Source organism: Trematomus bernacchii, unplaced genomic scaffold (assembly GCF_902827165.1).
Source record: "Trematomus bernacchii unplaced genomic scaffold, fTreBer1.1, whole genome shotgun sequence".
NCBI classification, from domain to species: domain Eukaryota; kingdom Metazoa; phylum Chordata; class Actinopteri; order Perciformes; family Nototheniidae; genus Trematomus; species Trematomus bernacchii.
The window spans coordinates 13,489,028-13,506,279 of NW_022988043.1; the positions used below are offsets into that span (position 1 = coordinate 13,489,028).

At 42.1% G+C, this 17,252-nt stretch overlaps 1 protein-coding gene across 1 annotated transcript; it reads left to right on the top strand.

Annotated features, from left to right (window-relative positions):
- The first annotated feature begins 163 nt into the window (after window positions 1–163).
- LOC117473085 (long-chain-fatty-acid--CoA ligase ACSBG2-like) lies at window positions 164–17,046 on the top strand. The gene is made up of 12 exons (XM_034118564.1): window positions 164–634; window positions 3,473–3,561; window positions 4,054–4,174; window positions 4,262–4,342; window positions 4,565–4,714; window positions 6,562–6,729; window positions 6,814–6,995; window positions 13,998–14,231; window positions 15,069–15,286; window positions 15,403–15,542; window positions 15,628–15,871; window positions 16,170–17,046. The coding sequence occupies exons 1-12, from the start codon at window positions 311–313 to the stop codon at window positions 16,256–16,258; spliced, it is 2,040 nt and encodes a 679-aa protein (XP_033974455.1). The 5' UTR covers window positions 164–310; the 3' UTR covers window positions 16,259–17,046.
- The last annotated feature ends 206 nt before the right edge of the window (window positions 17,047–17,252 follow it).

Below are 17,252 nucleotides of genomic sequence, written 5' to 3' on the forward strand. Positions count from 1 at the left end.
GGCCTATAGCCTATGCATATATGGGCCTATATGAAAGTATGGGCCTATATGCATATAGCCTCCAGCAGTATTATGTCTGTGTTATTTGATGCACTTCCTCTCCACAAACCTGATTGGTAGGTAGATATTGACATTCCTGTTGAGTCTCCGGTAGTATGTGTTTCCTCATCCACTGCACAGCTTGCAGATCGTGTTGCTCTGACACTTCAGGAGTTAAAGCCCACAGTCCAGAGATGTCTGCAGTCCTCTCACTCACCTGACAAGCTGGCTGTGTCTCGGTGTGGTGTCTTCTGTATTTAACCTGTAACAAATGGCGGGTAAACACGGCTGCCCATGTTGTCCCAATACAGAAGAGCCCAGGGCAGTTCCTCTGTCGACGGCCAAAGCACAGACCGCTCTGGCCCCAGCAGACCAGCTATGGAGCACCAACAGAGACCAGGCGGTGCGGCTGAGGATGGAGGGCTCGGGCCCGGCCTCAGAAACCCCCATTACCATCCATCAGCTCTTCATGGAGACGGTGGAAAATTACGGGGATCGTCCCGCCTTGGTTTCCAAAACAGAGGGCCAGTGGGTGACCCTTACGTGGAGGCAATACTACGAGCAGTGCCGTGCAGCAGCTAAAAGCTTCCTCAAGGTTTGTTTGACTGCAACTTGACATGATATGCATACATTCAAAAAAATAAACATCAATAATACTTGCGCAGTGGCATATTCTTTTGGAATGTTGTCACTCTCCTTCAGAACATTTTTTGTGTCTCTTAGGCCTGTGTATGTCCTACATTTATTAACTAAACTACTATAAGTCATTGTTTAAATAGGGGAATTTGTGTGGCACACATTACGTTTTTACCTGCGTTGTAAACAGTACCCCAGAGTTTCCCCACTGCATGTTGCGTTGTGTGAGGTGTGAAATTAACAGCTTGTGTTACATCTCTTGTTTCACGGACATGTTTTGGCGCATTTCCACTACACGGTCGGCCTCGGCCACACTCGGTACGGCTCGGTACGGCTTGGCCGCGTTGGGCCTTAACAGGGCCGACTCACTTCATGCTGCGCTTCCATTACAGTTTAGGAACTGGGGTAGTTACTATAGTAACGCAGTGTAGGCGGAGCCGTGACGTCATCTTCAATGAGAAATCCAGAAACACAACACAGCCGTTAGCTGTGAGCACTCAGAGCTCACAGCTCCTTATATATGTTCAGAAACTCGACAAAAGTTAAACAAGTACACACCACAGACTGCCTGTGTCATGGTGAATACAGTCGCTGCTTAATTTATGTCTGTATAGGCCGTTGTTGTGAGTGTGGACGGTCGGGGCATATACTGCGTTAGCTTAGCCAATCTCCATCTAGAAAAAGACGAATTTTAAAAGGTTTTTCGCCTGCCGTCTGTCTGCAGACTTGACAAAGCATTAATTCATGGTTTTTACTAACCGGTATCAGTATGTTGTTACTTCGGCATCATTTTGAAACGTGTATTACAATTAAATCACGGTCAAATATGTCCATCTTGTTGTAGTTCTAGCCCTCTTGCCAGCGCTCCTCTCTCTAGTTTAGCATACTCAGCCCGACTCAGCCCTGTTTGTTGGCCCCGATAGAACCACAATTTTCTAGGGCCAGAAAAGAGGGGAAAAAGTGGCCCCGCGCCGTGCCGCGCCGGAACGAGGCCTAGTGGAAGCACAACCAAAAAAGGGGACGGCACGACACGGCACGCTTAAAGCGAGCTACGCGCTGCAATGGAAATGGAAATGTGTCCCATAAGCAGGGCCGGCCCTTGGCACTGTCTGGCGAACTAGGCGGTCGACTAGGTAGCACATGTCTGCCGAGCATCTTGCTTCAGAAGCGAGTCAAGAATACTTCCTGACATTCGGAAAACAAAGAGAGGAACACGCTAGCAAGTGTGCAGGTGTGCCTCATATGAGAGGCCCCGCCTTACATCTTCCGCCACAGATTTGGGGAAATTGGTCCGTGCGCAAAGCATTGTGGGGATTTTAAGACCGCGAAGTCTACTCATGTGCACACTCGATATTTCTCCAAACAGAGTACGCCGGGCTCGGTAGATTTCCAAGTATACTGGAGATTGGAACAGTACTTCGGCGGCACTCGATGACGTAGTATGCTTGAAATAGTGGCTCTGAAGCAGCTTTACTCGCGATTGAGAAACACCCAGAGAGAGAGAGGGCGCGCATCGGTACCGCGGATTGTTGTTGGATTGAGGCTGATAACTACAGCTCAGTGAGGTAAAGGACTCTGAGTGTTTAGATAGTTCACTTTAGTCTAAGTTATCTCAGTGGGTCTCAAACAGTTTGGTCACAATTTATGTAAACAAATATTTCCAAGGCACACCTTTATAATTATTAGGATAAATAACAACAGGTTTGAAATCATTCCAATGTATGCCTATACTCTAGGACAGTAAACTAAAAATATCATTTAAAACTGAAGATATTAAAAAATATGCATGAATAAATAAATGTTAAAGGTAGGGTAGGTAAGTAAGTTTGAGAAACCGGCTCGAGATCGCTAGAATTTGAAAATACACAACCGGAGAAAATCTGCCACTTCCTTATAGAGCCCCTCCTCCAACACACACGAACGCGCACATGACCAATGAGGGCACGAGATAAGTTTGTGCACAGATGGAAGGCTGACAGGCAGGTAGGCCATCCAGTTATTTTAGCCGGGCCGGCTAAAATGATTGGTCGTGCTTTTTACAGTACTACAGCTTCCACAGATGACATTTTTTTATGGATTTTTTGTCAAAGCACTTAAGATATTCATTGCTATCGGGATGTTAAGAGCATTCCATGGAATATAACAAAAAGCGTATCTCAAGCCGGTTTCTCAAACTTACCTACCCTACCTTTAACTAGGTAAAATAAGATATGAATGAACAACAAAAATAAAATACGTTACATTTATTTGTTATTGGCTATGGTAGGTTATTGGTTATGTTCACATACTTATTTGATTATTAAAATGTAAACCGATCTTTTTCATATGGGTGTTTTAGAGTTGTACCCCCTAGATCTAGTCTCTTGTAATTCTGCTCAAAGTGCACCAGATAGAAGCATTTTACTTTAAAATGTTAAAACAAATCTTACCCCCGAACCCCCCTAGAGGATGTGACGTCCACCCCCCAATTAAAACATGTTCATACAATAATGAATACATTTGAAACCTTCTTTATGTATATAACCAACATGTCAATACATTTCAGTTTTTGTAGTGTATTGGTCTTTTGTAGAGATTTTTAATTTATTCTTTATATATTCTATTGTGTATTGCTTGGAGGGGAGGGGGGGGGCACCAAATCATAATCTCACGTAGGGCACCAAAATGTCTAGGGCCGGCCCTGCCCATAAGGTAGAGTCGCTTTTTAAATTAGATGTAGGTCAAGAGTAATTGAGGCACAGTGCTGCTGCGTCATTAAAGAAACATGCTCCTAAAAAAACAATGTTTCTTCTTGAAGTTGGGGCTGGAGCGTTACCATGGTGTGGGGATCCTGGGATTCAACTCAGCTGAATGGTTCATCTCAGACGTCGGCTGCATTTTTGCCGGGTAAGATCTCATTTAAAGAACTAAGGTAGATACATTCCCATGTGGACTTGTAGAGATGCTTCAGCATTGCGTCACCTGACACTGCACATTTTGCTCTCTGTGCATGCTTATCTCAAATTCCATCTCTTTGTCTCTCCCGACTCCTGTTTAGAACAAAACAGTTTAAAGTCTAAGGAAACCAAGTACTGATGTTAATCTTGTATCCAGCTGTTGAGTAACATTGAACTTGTGTAGTTAACTCACGAATCACAGGCTTTTGACTGGATTTGTAGTTATTACAAACTTTAGAATTCTTCAAGTTTCAATTACTCTTGTATAAATGTTAACTGAAACTGCCTATTTTGGCAAACACAACCTTGAAAAACTATTTATTTTATCTTTCTAGGCTTTCTTGTTAAGCTACGTTTAAAAATGGCAAACTCCACAGTGAATAATGCATATGTGTGCCTTCAACAGAGATTAATACTCTCCTTTCTCTGATTTGTGCCACAGGGGTCTGGCAACTGGGATTTACACCACCAACTCACCTGAAGCTTGTCAGTATGTTGCTGAAAGCTGTGAGGCTAATATCCTGGTTGTGGAAAACCAGAAACAGCTTGAAAAAATTCTGCAGGTCAGGACCTTTGAAAATGTTTCGCTTTTGGAAGATAGAAAGAAATCTGTCCTCACATGACTTTGTGTAATGTATCTTTCTCAACAGGTTAAAGATCAACTACCTCATCTGAAAGCAATTGTCCAGTATAAAGGCGAGCTGAAGCAGAAAGCACCCTTCCTGTATACAGTATGTTCCCTCACCAAACATATTGACAAAGTAAAACAAATGATCTGATAGTAAACTGTATGTGATGCCTACAGTAGCACCATTTACATTTTTAAAGCTAAATTAGGATCATTAAAATGTATGTTTTAATAATTCACTTAAATGTATTAAACTGCACAGTATCAGTTACATTTTAGTCTGGGTTTGGACACATTTTTCACCATGATCTCTCTATATGTGTAGTGGGCAGAGTTCATGAAGCAGGGAGAAGACGTGCCTGACGAGCAGCTGGATGCTGTGATTGACAGTCTTCGGCCCAATGAGTGCTGCACCCTCATCTTTACCTCGGGAACAACTGGCAACCCTAAAGGAGTCATGTTGAGCCATGACAATGTGAGTTATAGACAATTACTTTATTTTTCTTAACTTTTATTGTAGATTAGATGTCTGTCTAATTAAGTGTTTAGTTTTGTAAAATGTGAAAAACTGACCATTACCATCTCCCAAAGCCAAGAGGACACCGTGGTGTGAACATGTTTACTGGGTCAGGAAGAGAAAGACATTTGAAAAGAATACTGCAGGCCTTGATGTATATTCAGATTTAGGTGCCGTTTACACGAGGACAAAACGGCTTGTATCTGCATAGTTTCTCTTGCGTATAGCCCTATTATTTACATAAGGCCGATAGAAACGGACCCCACAAACGATAACGGGTCCCAAGGTGGATAGATTTGCAAACGAAACTCTCTGGGGGGTCAAACGAGTCCGTGTAATCGCCTCTATACGAATATTTCCTGAAAAAATAACGATAGCCCCACCTCTCCCCACCTCTGCTGCTCACTGCTGTAGCATGGCAGTAGCCATCTGTAACGATCAACTATCAAAAATAGCTGTGTTAATTAAACGCACAAGGGGTTCTTGAATGAAATAATATTATAAAAGGCAAACCAGAATTGTTAACGCCCAATATACTCCTTAAACAAAATAAACAGAGTCAGATTTCATGCATTGATCCATTATATTGACAATTTTCCAGCCAAACAACACAAACAAAATTAAACAGTCCGCTCTGCGATACACCAAAATTGTCTTTACTGCCTAATCCAGGCCATTATTGTTCATTGCTCCTGCGCCCGTCGGCGGCAAAAAGAGAAATGTTTGTAGGCCTATTCAGGCTATAATCCACACAAAAAAAGGAAACACGAGGACCGGCGTGTCCCAGAGGAGCGATCTCACCCGGTGTTTGTAGAGAATATCTCTCTTTCTGAGCGCGTCCTCTCCACGGAGACGTGCTTCTTGGTCGGTCGATGCAATATCCACAGATTCGGTTTCTTTCAGTTAACTTCCCCGTTGCATTTATCCATATATTTACATGCTGAGGAAATGACTATATCCCGCTGAATACCAGCAATCGCCACACACACTTCCTCCTGTCAGTAGCTACTGCTAGTGCTACTGCTACTGACCATGCTACAGGTGTTAGTGCAAAATCTACAGCTCCTCTACCACAACCATCAGCAACAAGTGGACATGGAGAATTACATGAACTACATGTTGCTAAATCCACCGCGGGGCATAAACAGAAGGGTAGCCATGGCAACATTGCTGCGGGGCTGCTCCGGAGTCTTCTTCGCTGCTTTTGGTGTATTTTGTGGCGGAAGTTACAGCGCCACTTACAGTCCCGGCATATGTACTACAGCGTGTCCAGCGGTCTCGTTTGAACAGACACGTTAAATGAAACGAATGCATGTGAACGGAAGACTTTTTTGTAAACGCATACTGTGCATAAACGCAAACGTTCCCGTGTGCACAACGCCTTAGGAAGAAGAATAACATTTTCCCAAACCTGTTTTTAATTTTTGAAGATACATGATCGTTTTAACCGAATCTAGTTAAGTGGTTCTTCTTGTAAATACCCAATAAAGAGCCATGTGGAACTCCTGAAACTGCTACATTTTAACATTTAATGCTAAAACATCCAAATACCATCAGACAGTCGGCCTCAATAGGGTATTCAGGAGGGTTTTCAAATATAATATAAATAGATTCAGTAATTGATTCCAACCTTTTTACTGCGAAATGTAGAGCAGCTCCTGATAATGTAAACATCAAAAGGGCATCAAACAAGAAATTGTGGCCCCTCTCTAAACATCAATGTGTTTGCTTTGTGAAAATTAAAGAAAAATGACTCTGATGAATCTGACTCTCTGATGACTCCTACCTTTCTCTTTAATCTGCAGCTGACATGGACAGTCCGTACGGCAGCTCCCATGGCCGATCTTAAGTACGGTGAGGAGGTGGTGGTCAGCTACCTGCCGCTCAGCCATGTGGCAGCCCAGCTAATTGACATGTGGATTTGTGTTTGTTTTGCCATGACAACATACTTCGCAGATCCAGATGCTCTCAAGGTATGGAAACCTACAGCTGTATAAAACATGGAGTTATAACGAAGGTTTTCTATCTTGACTATAATCTCCATTCCTTTTTCCCAGGGCTCCATAGTAAACACACTGAAGGAGGCTCGTCCCACTTGTTTCCTGGGGGTTCCTCGTGTGTGGGAGAAGATGCAGGAGAAGATGAAAGCTGCCGGTGCCAAGGCATCCCCAATGAGGAGCGCAGTGGCAGGCTGGGCCAAGTCCATAGGCCTGCAGTACAACTACAGTGTCATGAACGGGTAAGAACGAGCAAAGATTGTTTCATTGGTGCCATGCCATTTTTCGGAAATCCAAATGATCTGAAAGATTTGCAATTGGATCGAAAGCCCATTTTTCATGTAACAAATCGTTTTTATTCTGATGGCCCATAGCTTAGAAAATAGACACTAGCACCAAACAGCAGCACATGGCTAATGATCATGCAAAATGATGTCATCGGTCCTTTGCAGCTGCAATCAATCAATGTTTATTTATATAGCCCAATATCACAAATGTTACATTTGTCTCAGTGGACTTCACAGTTTGTACAGAATATCAGTATGACAATACGACACCCTGACATCGTACAAGGTACAAGGTACTTCCAAAAAATGAAAAACCCCACAGTTTAAAGGGGAAAATGGGAGAAACCTCAGGGAGAGCAACAGAGGAGGGATCCCTCTCCCAGCACGGACAGACGTGCAATAGATGCCGTGTGTAAATCGAAGAGATAATACATTTTACAGCGTAGGTAGACCAAATGTTTGGAAATGCATGTGTCTATAATAAGAAGATGAATCCACGAGGATGTGAACAATCCTGTGGGAGCCATCAGGGAAGTAGTATGATGAGAGTCAGGCAGGACCGCAGAGACAGGTTCAGCCACGACTCAGGATCCCGGCGTAGATATAGACACCAAAAAGAAATTTGGGGGAGTACAATAACTTCAGTTTTAGCCGTGTTTAACATCAAAAAGTTTAAGGTCATCCACGTTTTTAAGTCCTTGAGGCAGTCTTGAATTTTATTTAGATGATTGGTTTAATCAGGCTTGATTGATAAATATAGTTGAGTATCATCCGCATAACAGTGGAAATTTACAGAATTATTCCTTATAATATTGCCTAGCGGAAGCATATATAATGTGAACAAAATAGGTCCAAGCACTGAGCCCTGTGGCACTCCATGGCTAACTTTGGTTTGCATGGAAGATTCATCGTTGACACACACAAACTGAGAGCGTTCAGATAGATAGGACCTAAACCAGCCTAAAGCAGTTCCCTGTATGCCAACTAAGTGCTCTAGTCTTTGCAATAAGATGTCATGGTCGATAGTATCAAATGCAGCACTGAGATTGAGCAAAACAAGAATAGAGACAAGTCCTTTGTCTGAGGCTATTAGAAGGTCATTTGTGACTTTAACCAGAGCGGTCTCTGTGCTATGATGTGTTCTAAAGCCAGACTGAAAATCTTCAAATAAATCATTGTTTTTTAAGTAATCACATAACTGTTTTGCGACTGCTTTTTCAAGAATCTTTGAGAGGAATGGAAGATTAGAAATAGGTCTATAATTGGCTAAAACCTCTGGATCGAGGTTGTGCTTTTTAAGAAGAGGTTTTATTACTGCTACTTTAAATGATTGTGGAACATAGCCTGATAATAAAGACATATTCATAATATTTAACAAAGAAGTGCTAATTAATGGAAAAACTTCCTTTAACAGCTTAGTTGGAATCGGGTCTAAGATACACGTTGATGGTTTAGAAAGAATCATTGAATTCAATTGTTCAAGGTTTATGGCTGAAAAGCATTCTAATTTACTATCTAGTGTAATATTAGAACTTACGTTTCCGGGAGCTGTTGATAACACTATACTGGTCAAAGGCAAGAGGTCATTGATTTTGTTTCTAAGAGTAACAATTTTATCATTAAAGAAGCACATAAAATCATTACTACTGAGTGCTATGGGAATAGAAGGCTCAATCGAGCTGTGGCTCTCTTACCCCTTTCACACCAACGCAACTCCGGTTCAAGCTCCGTGCTAGAGCTTTTCAGGTTCAGAACCGGTACTTCGGTTTAGCTCCGGCTCTTTTCACACCGCTCAGAGCCCGACTGGTGCTGCCGCTGCTGCGTCATGACGTCACAGTTTACGTCGCTGATTTTCTCCCCAACGGAGCTCACCTCACAACAACAACGGGCCGGGAACTGCGTTGCTTTTAATCATACGAAGCCAGATTAAATTAAATAACGACTTCTCCAACCTTATACTTTTCTCCAGAGTGCCGTGGTTCATTGTTTATTAATGTGTTTCAGCGGCATTTACCGACCGCTGCAGTGCTGCTGCTCTTCCACGAGTGTATTCTCCCGTTAGCTCCGGGTTAGCTCACACGGCTCTAAAGTATTCACTGTCTGACTGTCACACAAGCAGCTGATACATATCCCCAGTTCCCCTTAAGTGAATGTGTGTCAGTCTGAATTGACGCTGTTTGGCATCACAACGCTGTTATGAAAGTTTCTCTGGTATAACATGGGTGATGTTAGCATAGCAACCGAAGCTAAACTGACTACTTGCTACGCCGTTTTCTCCAGGCACATTTTACCGGCGTATTTTTCATTATGATTCTACTTGTGATAGTCGGACATGACAACCTGTGCAGCCCATGTATTGATTCCATCCGATAGCTGCTATAATAACAAACAAAACATCTGCCTGCTCTCCACAATGATCAATAACAGCAAACGGATGGTCAAAGTAAGGTACAAATAAACAGAATCACACGAAGCCTGGTTAGTGTTGCCTGACTTTATAAAGTGTGTTTTTTTTTAACAAGTGTGTGGTTGCGTTCTAGTCACTTTGCTCAGCACTACTGCTTGTTACAACTTTTATTTGCTGTACTCGCCTTAACTGTTAGCTCAGGTTAATCTCGCCCCCCTCCGACGTAAGCGTGACGTATGCGGTTCTTGCTTCTACACGGACAACTTTTTGGTGCTCGAAATGAACCGGATTCCGGAGCTTAGAGGCTGCTCCGCTGCGGTGTGAACAGGAAAACCCGGTGCTTTTCAAGCACCAGCACCGAACCGGCCCCGAAACACCGTTGGTGTGAATGGGGTATCTGTCAGCCTGGCTACAGTGCTGAAAAGAAATCTTGCATTATTCTTATTCTCATCTATTAATGAAGAGTAGTAAGTTGCTCTCGCTTTACGCAGTGCTTTCTTATATTCATTGAGAGTAATATGCCAAATTAAACGAGATTCTTCAAGTTTAGTGGAACGCCATATCCTTTCAAGTTGTCTCGACTTTTGCTTTATTTTGCGGGTTTCGGCATTATGCCATGGAGCTAGTCTATGTTTTATTTTCTTCTTTTTCATAGGAGCAACAGAGTCTAATTTTATTCGCAGGGCATCTGTAGCACTATCAACAACATGATCAATTTGGGATGGTGTACATTTTGTATAAGTTTCCTCGCTTACATGCAGACATGCTATCGAGTTAAGTATTGATGGAATCTCTTCCTTAAATTTGGCTATAGCACTAACAGATAGGTTTCTGCTGCAGGAACTTTTGACTAATGGTTTGTAGTCTAGTAACGGAGCGTCCACACAGCAGCGTTAAAAAAATCTTGGAGGTGGGCGTATCTGAAGCTTGGGGATTTTTTGCGAGCAAGGCACCAACAACCAATCACATGAATCTCCCGCCCCCGACATACAAAGCAAAAAAGCCCGAAGTAAACTGGATATAAACTCCCCAAACAGGCAAAAACCTACCACTGTCTCTGCCACCTCCCTCCATGCCTGGCTCCTCCGGTTTATATCCCGGTAGGTAAATAGGGACTGGTCATAAAGCACCGGGTGATTCCCTTCCGCTAATTTCTCCTCCATTTTTTGGAATATGAGGAAATGACCTGCGGTATGTCTCTCCCAGCTTACACACGGTTTGATTGGCTAGCGCTTGAACTGTCAGATTTGCATACACAGGATGTGATTGGCTGACGCTTCCACCTCAGCTTCAAAAGTTGAACATTGCTCAACTTTGAATCCTGAAAATCCTGAAAATCTCCGCTCTACTTCCCACAATGCAGTTCGGCGAAAAGTGAGGCAAAGTGACGTCACCCCATTCAAAGTGAATGGGCAGAAGCGTTCCAAGATTTTTTTAACGCTGCTGTGTGGACGCTCCGTAACAGTACTTCAAAAGTTACCAAAAAATGGTCGGATAAAGCAGGATTATGCGGTTCGACTAATAGTTGCTCAATTTCAATACCATAAGTCAGAACAAGGTCGAGAGTGTGATTATAACAGTGAGTTGGTTTATTTACACTCTGACGGAAACCAATATAATCTAATATAGAGTTAAATGCAACAGTAAGGCTATTTTTATCATCGTCAACATGAATATTAAATTCACCTACGATAATTACTTTATCTGTTTTAAGTACCAAAGTTGATCAAAACTCAGAGAATTCTGATAAGAATTCTGAATAAGGACCTGGTGCACGGTACACTGTAACAAATAAGGTTGGCTGCAAAGTTTTCCAGGTCGGATGCGTAAGACTAAAAACAAGGCTTTCAAAGGAGGTATAATTTAATTTTGGTTTAGTATTGATAAGTAAATTTGAGTCAAAGATGGCTGCAACTCCACCTCCTCGGCCTGTGCCTCGAGCAATATGAGTATTGATATGGCTGGGTGGAGTGGCCTCATTTATGCTGACATATTCTTCATGTCTCAACCAAGTTTCAGTGAGACAGCACATATCAATATTATAATCTGATATTAAATCATTTACCAATATTGCTTTAGATGCTAGAGATCTTATGTTTAAGAGTCCACATTTTATCTTCCTGTTTTGTTGCACTGTAGTAGTTGTTACATTTACTTTTAAGTTATTATGTATGACACCTCTATTAGGTTTTACTTTAAATTGTCCTTGGGCAGACACACACACCGTTAATATTGGGTATTTTATTGGAGAGAGCGCAGAGAAGCGTGTAAAACTGCGACTCTTCCTCCTGGTCTCAACTCCAGTTAGTCATGGATTAGGTCCACAAAGCTCTGAAATGTTTGCTGAAATTAGATCTGCACCTTCCAGAGTAGGATGAATGCCGTCTCTCTTAATCAGATCAGGTTTTCCTCAGAAGGCTGTCCAATTATTTACGAAGCCCACATCGTTTGCTGGGCACCACCAAGACAACCAGTGCTGAAATTATGACATGCGGCTATACATGTCGTCATTGATCAGATTGGGGAGGGGACCAGAGAAAATTACGGTGTCCGACATTGTTTTAGCATATCTACACACCGACGCCACATTAGCTTTAGTGCATTCTGATTGGCGTAAACGAACATCATTACCACCGACGTGAATAACAATCTTATTGTATTTACGTTTATTCTTAGCCAGCAGTTTAAGATGCGCCTCAACGTCGCCCGCTCTGGCCCCCGGAATGCATGTGACTGTGGAGGTTTTGGTCTCTAAATTCACATGTTTCATAATAGAGCTACCAATAACCAGAGTTGGCTTCTCAGCGGGTGTCTCGCTGACTTGGAAAAATCTGTTAGATAAGTGAACGGGTTGGTGGGGACCTGCGGGTCTCACGTTATGCCCCTTCTTAACTATCACCCAGTCTCCCGGCTGCTCGGGAGTTGCCGGGGGACAGCTAGTAGGAGCTACCTCTTGTCGGTCCGCACCGACTAACATGGCTTTACTGTAGCTGAGTTACTTTCTAAAATGCGGAGCCGGGCTTCTATGGCTGTGATTCCCGCCTCCAGCCTAGCAACTGTACTACATTTAACACATGTAGGCCTATCGGTACCAGTAAAGGAGGCAGGGAAATAACCAAACATAAGACAGATACAGTAGAGCAGGAAATAGCACCCGAGGGTGGGGAAGGAGCCATGGCTATCAAGCTAAAGTAGCTACCGTTAGCAAACCCGAAAGGAGTGTAAGCAACTGTGGAGTTACAGTCGCTAAGAGAAGGAGAGTTGTGAGTGCTTAAGATGTAGTAACGTGTGATTACAACGTCAGGTAGCTGCTGTGATCAAGAGTTGTAAAACGATCGATTTAGTTTAAAGTGGACCTATCATGCTATATTTGAATAATATATTGTAGGGCCATACCTATATAAGGTATATTTATACATTTTCTTTTTCAAAATACCAAACAGATCATGCATTTTAGCCATGCCTCATTTCGATCTATTTTGCTCTCCTCCAGCCTGTCTTTGCATGCGCTGCAGCTGACCACGTCCCCCTGCAAAGGAGGGGGCAGAGTTACGAGCGTCGTGTTACCATGCTGTTACCATGCCACGGCAACCTCTCATTCCCCTGATAGGTCAGCTCCTCCGTCCTGACATCAGAGAAATGTTCAAATCTGGATCAGTCTGTATCAGATCCGTTGCAGCCCCGTTTTTAGAGATTTGGGTATGGAGGAAAAGAGAGAGGGTTGTGTTTTCTGACACTTGGTGAGTTCCCTGGAACACCGGGGACACATATTCATGTATAAAAGACGTACAAAAGTGCATTTTGCATGATAGGTCCCCTTTAAGATAATATAAGCTATCAGCAGCAGAACAGGCACACAGGATAGCCCGGAGGTGACTGACAACAACCGGAAGTGACAACACGCTTACCGCAATAGTGAGGGTCCGTGTAAATAATATTTGTATTCTTTTGTTTAGGTATTAGGAGTGAGGTATAGTTACAATAGCTAATCAGAGGAAGAGTTTGGCAGAGCATGCCTTCACAATATTAGGAAATAAATATAACCTATAATAACTGGGATGGTCCAATGATGTCCTTCTGCATAATAATTAGCCACGTGTATCTTTTTGTTGTAATGAGAGTTTGTATTTTCAGAGAAGTCATTGATTTTATTATCAGGAAAATTGGCTTTCAGTTCGGACTTTTAGGGTTGCAAAATAATAGGAAGTCCAGCCTCATGTTTGCATTATAAAATGGCCAATTAGCACCGGTCACGCTGAACAGCTGATGCAGCTGAGGCTGACATTAGCTCTGCATGATTGTGGTTTGAAATGTTGAGCTTATGATTACACCTTATTAAGTGGAGATACCCACAGTGGCTACAAAACATCCTGAGGGGGAAATTGTTTATAGCAAATGTCATAGCAATCCATCCTGTAGTTATTTCGTTATGGGTCAATTTCAGCTCAACATTGCTACCTATTTTTTTATGGGCCCAGTTCTTAATTACTAACAATTCATGACTTCAAATATGTAACACATGTACATGTGACTTTGTCTTTGGCTTATAGGGAGAATCAGGTGCCGTTGGGCTTCATGCTGGCTAATAATCTGGTCTTTAAGAGGGTCCGTGAAGCGCTGGGTTTAGACCGCTGCAAGCTCTGCTTCACGGGCGCTGCCCCCGTCACCAAAGACACTCTGGAGTACTTCATGAGCCTGAACATGCCGCTGTTGGAGTTATACGGCATGAGTGAAAGCTCCGGCCTACATACCATCTCTTCTAACAGCAGATACTGCATCACAAGGTCAGCAGCAAAGCATTATCCAACAACTCTAGTATATAAAATGTGATGCTGATATGAATGTGAGAATATTACAAGACTTTCTGAGATTCACTCACCTCTGTTTCCAAGTGATGTTACCTTAAGCAGTGTTGGTTGGAGCTTGCTTTGCCTCCTTCGTCCCCATGACAACATTGCTCCTGTTGATAAGCGGTGATGCAGTGTATATGTTTTGGTTTTAATTGTGAAAGTGAAATCATGACCCAGAGACGGACCGTCTGCATAGTGAAAGCAAGGCTTAAAGGGATCTAATCTAAATGCAGATAGTGTAATTTATTTAGAGCCATTTATTTGTGCAATTAACATTTACTTCATAATCACAAGGGAGAGCTAAAATGTTATCTATTGCCACTTAAAGTTACGTAACATACCTGTGTAAGATACCATGATCTTGTTCTAAACCTAACCATGTAGTAGCGTAATTAATATTATGTGCTCAAGTCAGTTGAAGACGTCCTGACCGAGGGTCCGATGAGATGGGATTAAAGATGTGTTGTTTATTAATGTTTCCTCACTACTACCTTCGTACAGTATTTGCAATATGTTTATTATAAGCAGTTATAATCAGAAATTAATTAAGAGGTCACAAGCCAAATAAGGTTGCGAAACCACAGGTTTAAATATTCACTAAGGAGCATGTTTTTTTTTATTTTGACCTGAAAAATGTTCTATCAATTATGTACATTGTAATGTATTATTTATATGTACTTAAAAGTTAAAGTAGGGGTGCAGTTGTAGTGCAACATTTGGTCACGGTAGGTCAAAATGAGCTTGTTGTTTATTTATTTTTTGACTCTCCAGCTGTGGAAAGGTGATGCCAGGCGCCAAGACAAAGCTAGAGAACCCTGATCAGGACGGGAGTGGAGAGATATGTTTCTGGGGTCGCCACGTGTTCATGGGCTACCTGAACATGCCGGACAAAACAACAGAGGCCCTCGACCAGGACGGCTGGCTGCACTCTGGAGATCTGGGAAGACACGACAAGAATGACTTCCTCTTCATCACAGGAAGGATCAAGGGTAAGCTGTGTTTGCAAAGACAAAAAAACATTATAAATGTGATTCAATACAAGTTAAAAGCAATCAAAAGAACTTGTTGGTAACTGAATGGTTAAACGACAATGTTGCGTTCCCAGAGCTGATCATCACCGCCGGAGGAGAGAACATCCCTCCCGTGCTCATCGAGGACGCAGTGAAGTCCGAGGTGGCCATCATTAGCAACGCCATGCTGATCGGAGACAGGCTGAAGTTCCTCTCCATCATGATCACACTCAAAGTAACCAGGCCTCCACTCCTGCACAGGGTCACAGCTACTGAATAAATAAAACAAACACAATAATGACCCCTCTCTTTTTCCACAGTGTGTGGTGGACGACAACGGCGATCCCACAGACGCACTGACCCCCGAGGCCTTGAGTTTCTGCCAGCAGCACGACGTCACAGCGACCACGGTGTCAGGGATCATAGCCAATAAGGAGCCAGCTATCTACACAGCCATTCAGGAGGGCATAGAGCGCGTCAACGCCAGAGCAACGTCCAACGCCCAGAAGATCCAGAAGTTTGTCATCCTGGAGCAAGACTTCTCCCTCGGTGGAGGAGAACTGGGTGAGTTACTTTATTAAAACTGGGGCAAAGGTACAAACAACACTGTCATCAAGGAAGTATTCACTTCAGCGACAACCAGGTTTAATCAGCTTGGAATCGAGGTCAAGTCGTAATAGAATGTACTGTGACTGTGTTGTCTGCCAGACAACATTCCACGAAAGGTTGTTCGACAGTGATTAAATGTCTCACCCAAAAACATTTCAAATCTGCAGTGGATCAAATGTTTGTGCCTCTACCGTGAGATTTAAGAGCAGAACAGAATTAACCTGCCTTTCTTTTCTAATTTTTGTCTGTGCAGGACCCACCATGAAACTGAGGAGGCCCATTGTTGTGAAAATGTACCAGGAGAAAATTAACGAATTGTATGGAGTGGCCACGGAAAAGTAGTAGACTGTAATTGCACAGATAATGCTGAGGATAGGTGTTCTGAGAAACTTCAGGCATGTTTATGAATGTTCTACTGTGCACAGAGGTCATGTTGAGAAGTATATCAATCTCTTTTCAACTGAATGTTAAACCTTCAAAAGAGATTTTTAATATAAGGGGAACAATCTTAAATCTGATTGTGTTTTAATAGAAAAGTGTTTTTGCTGCTATGTTTAAATAAGCTTCAGTTGTTATTTAAGCTGTTAAATGTGCATACGGTCTCAAAGCAGCTGTGCACCTTTTGTAAATAAATAATCCAAATCAGAGCCAAATCTTGCCATTTCCCGTTGGCATATACAGATAACTTGTACGGAAAACACTGGATGGTGTCATTCATCATTTTTTACAGTTTTTTAAGGAACTTTTGTTTTTCCACTGTGGCCTGAGAGATGAAACTCACTTGGACATAAGCTTATCAGAATGTTTTTCTATGTTTGATGCGATGATTCATAAAGCTTACTTCTCAAAGATTTTACAGCATTAATCGCCAATTTCGTTCTCATGTTGTGAGATAATTCCAATCTAGCAAAGCTGTATACATTCCCCCTAAAAACTGGATGAAATATTTGATTTAAGATAAGAATAACAAGTTGATTAACTTTTCCCAACACAAGTGCAATTTTAAAGCATACATTTTTATTTGTGTTCTCCATGTAGTTTGACAAATATTAAAATGTTTATTTTGTGGCAGATGTTCCACGATTGTCAATAAAGAGGGAACAAATTGACCAAACTTGTTTCAAATTGTACTTTGAAGAAATTAATCATTACTTTAATTTGTACAGTGCATATTGGAGGGATATAAACCACTGCTCTGTTAAATGTATTTATTTAGCAGGCACATATTAACACATACATAAACTTATGAATGTAATCATATGTATATGTGGTAACACTATATATTAAGGCACACAAATTAACCATCAACCAGTTGTTAATTAACATGCATATTAGC

Excerpts from the sequence above, each read along its gene's own strand:
- LOC117473085 (XM_034118564.1), top strand. The coding sequence starts at position 311 with ATGGCGGGTAAACACGGCTGCCCATGTTGTCCCAATACAGAAGAGCCC. Across the intron at positions 4,175-4,261 it reads AGCTTGAAAAAATTCTGCAG|GTTAAAGATCAACTACCTCA; the intron begins GTCAGGACCTTT and ends CTTTCTCAACAG. Across the intron at positions 15,287-15,402 it reads CATCACAGGAAGGATCAAGG|AGCTGATCATCACCGCCGGA; the intron begins GTAAGCTGTGTT and ends TTGCGTTCCCAG.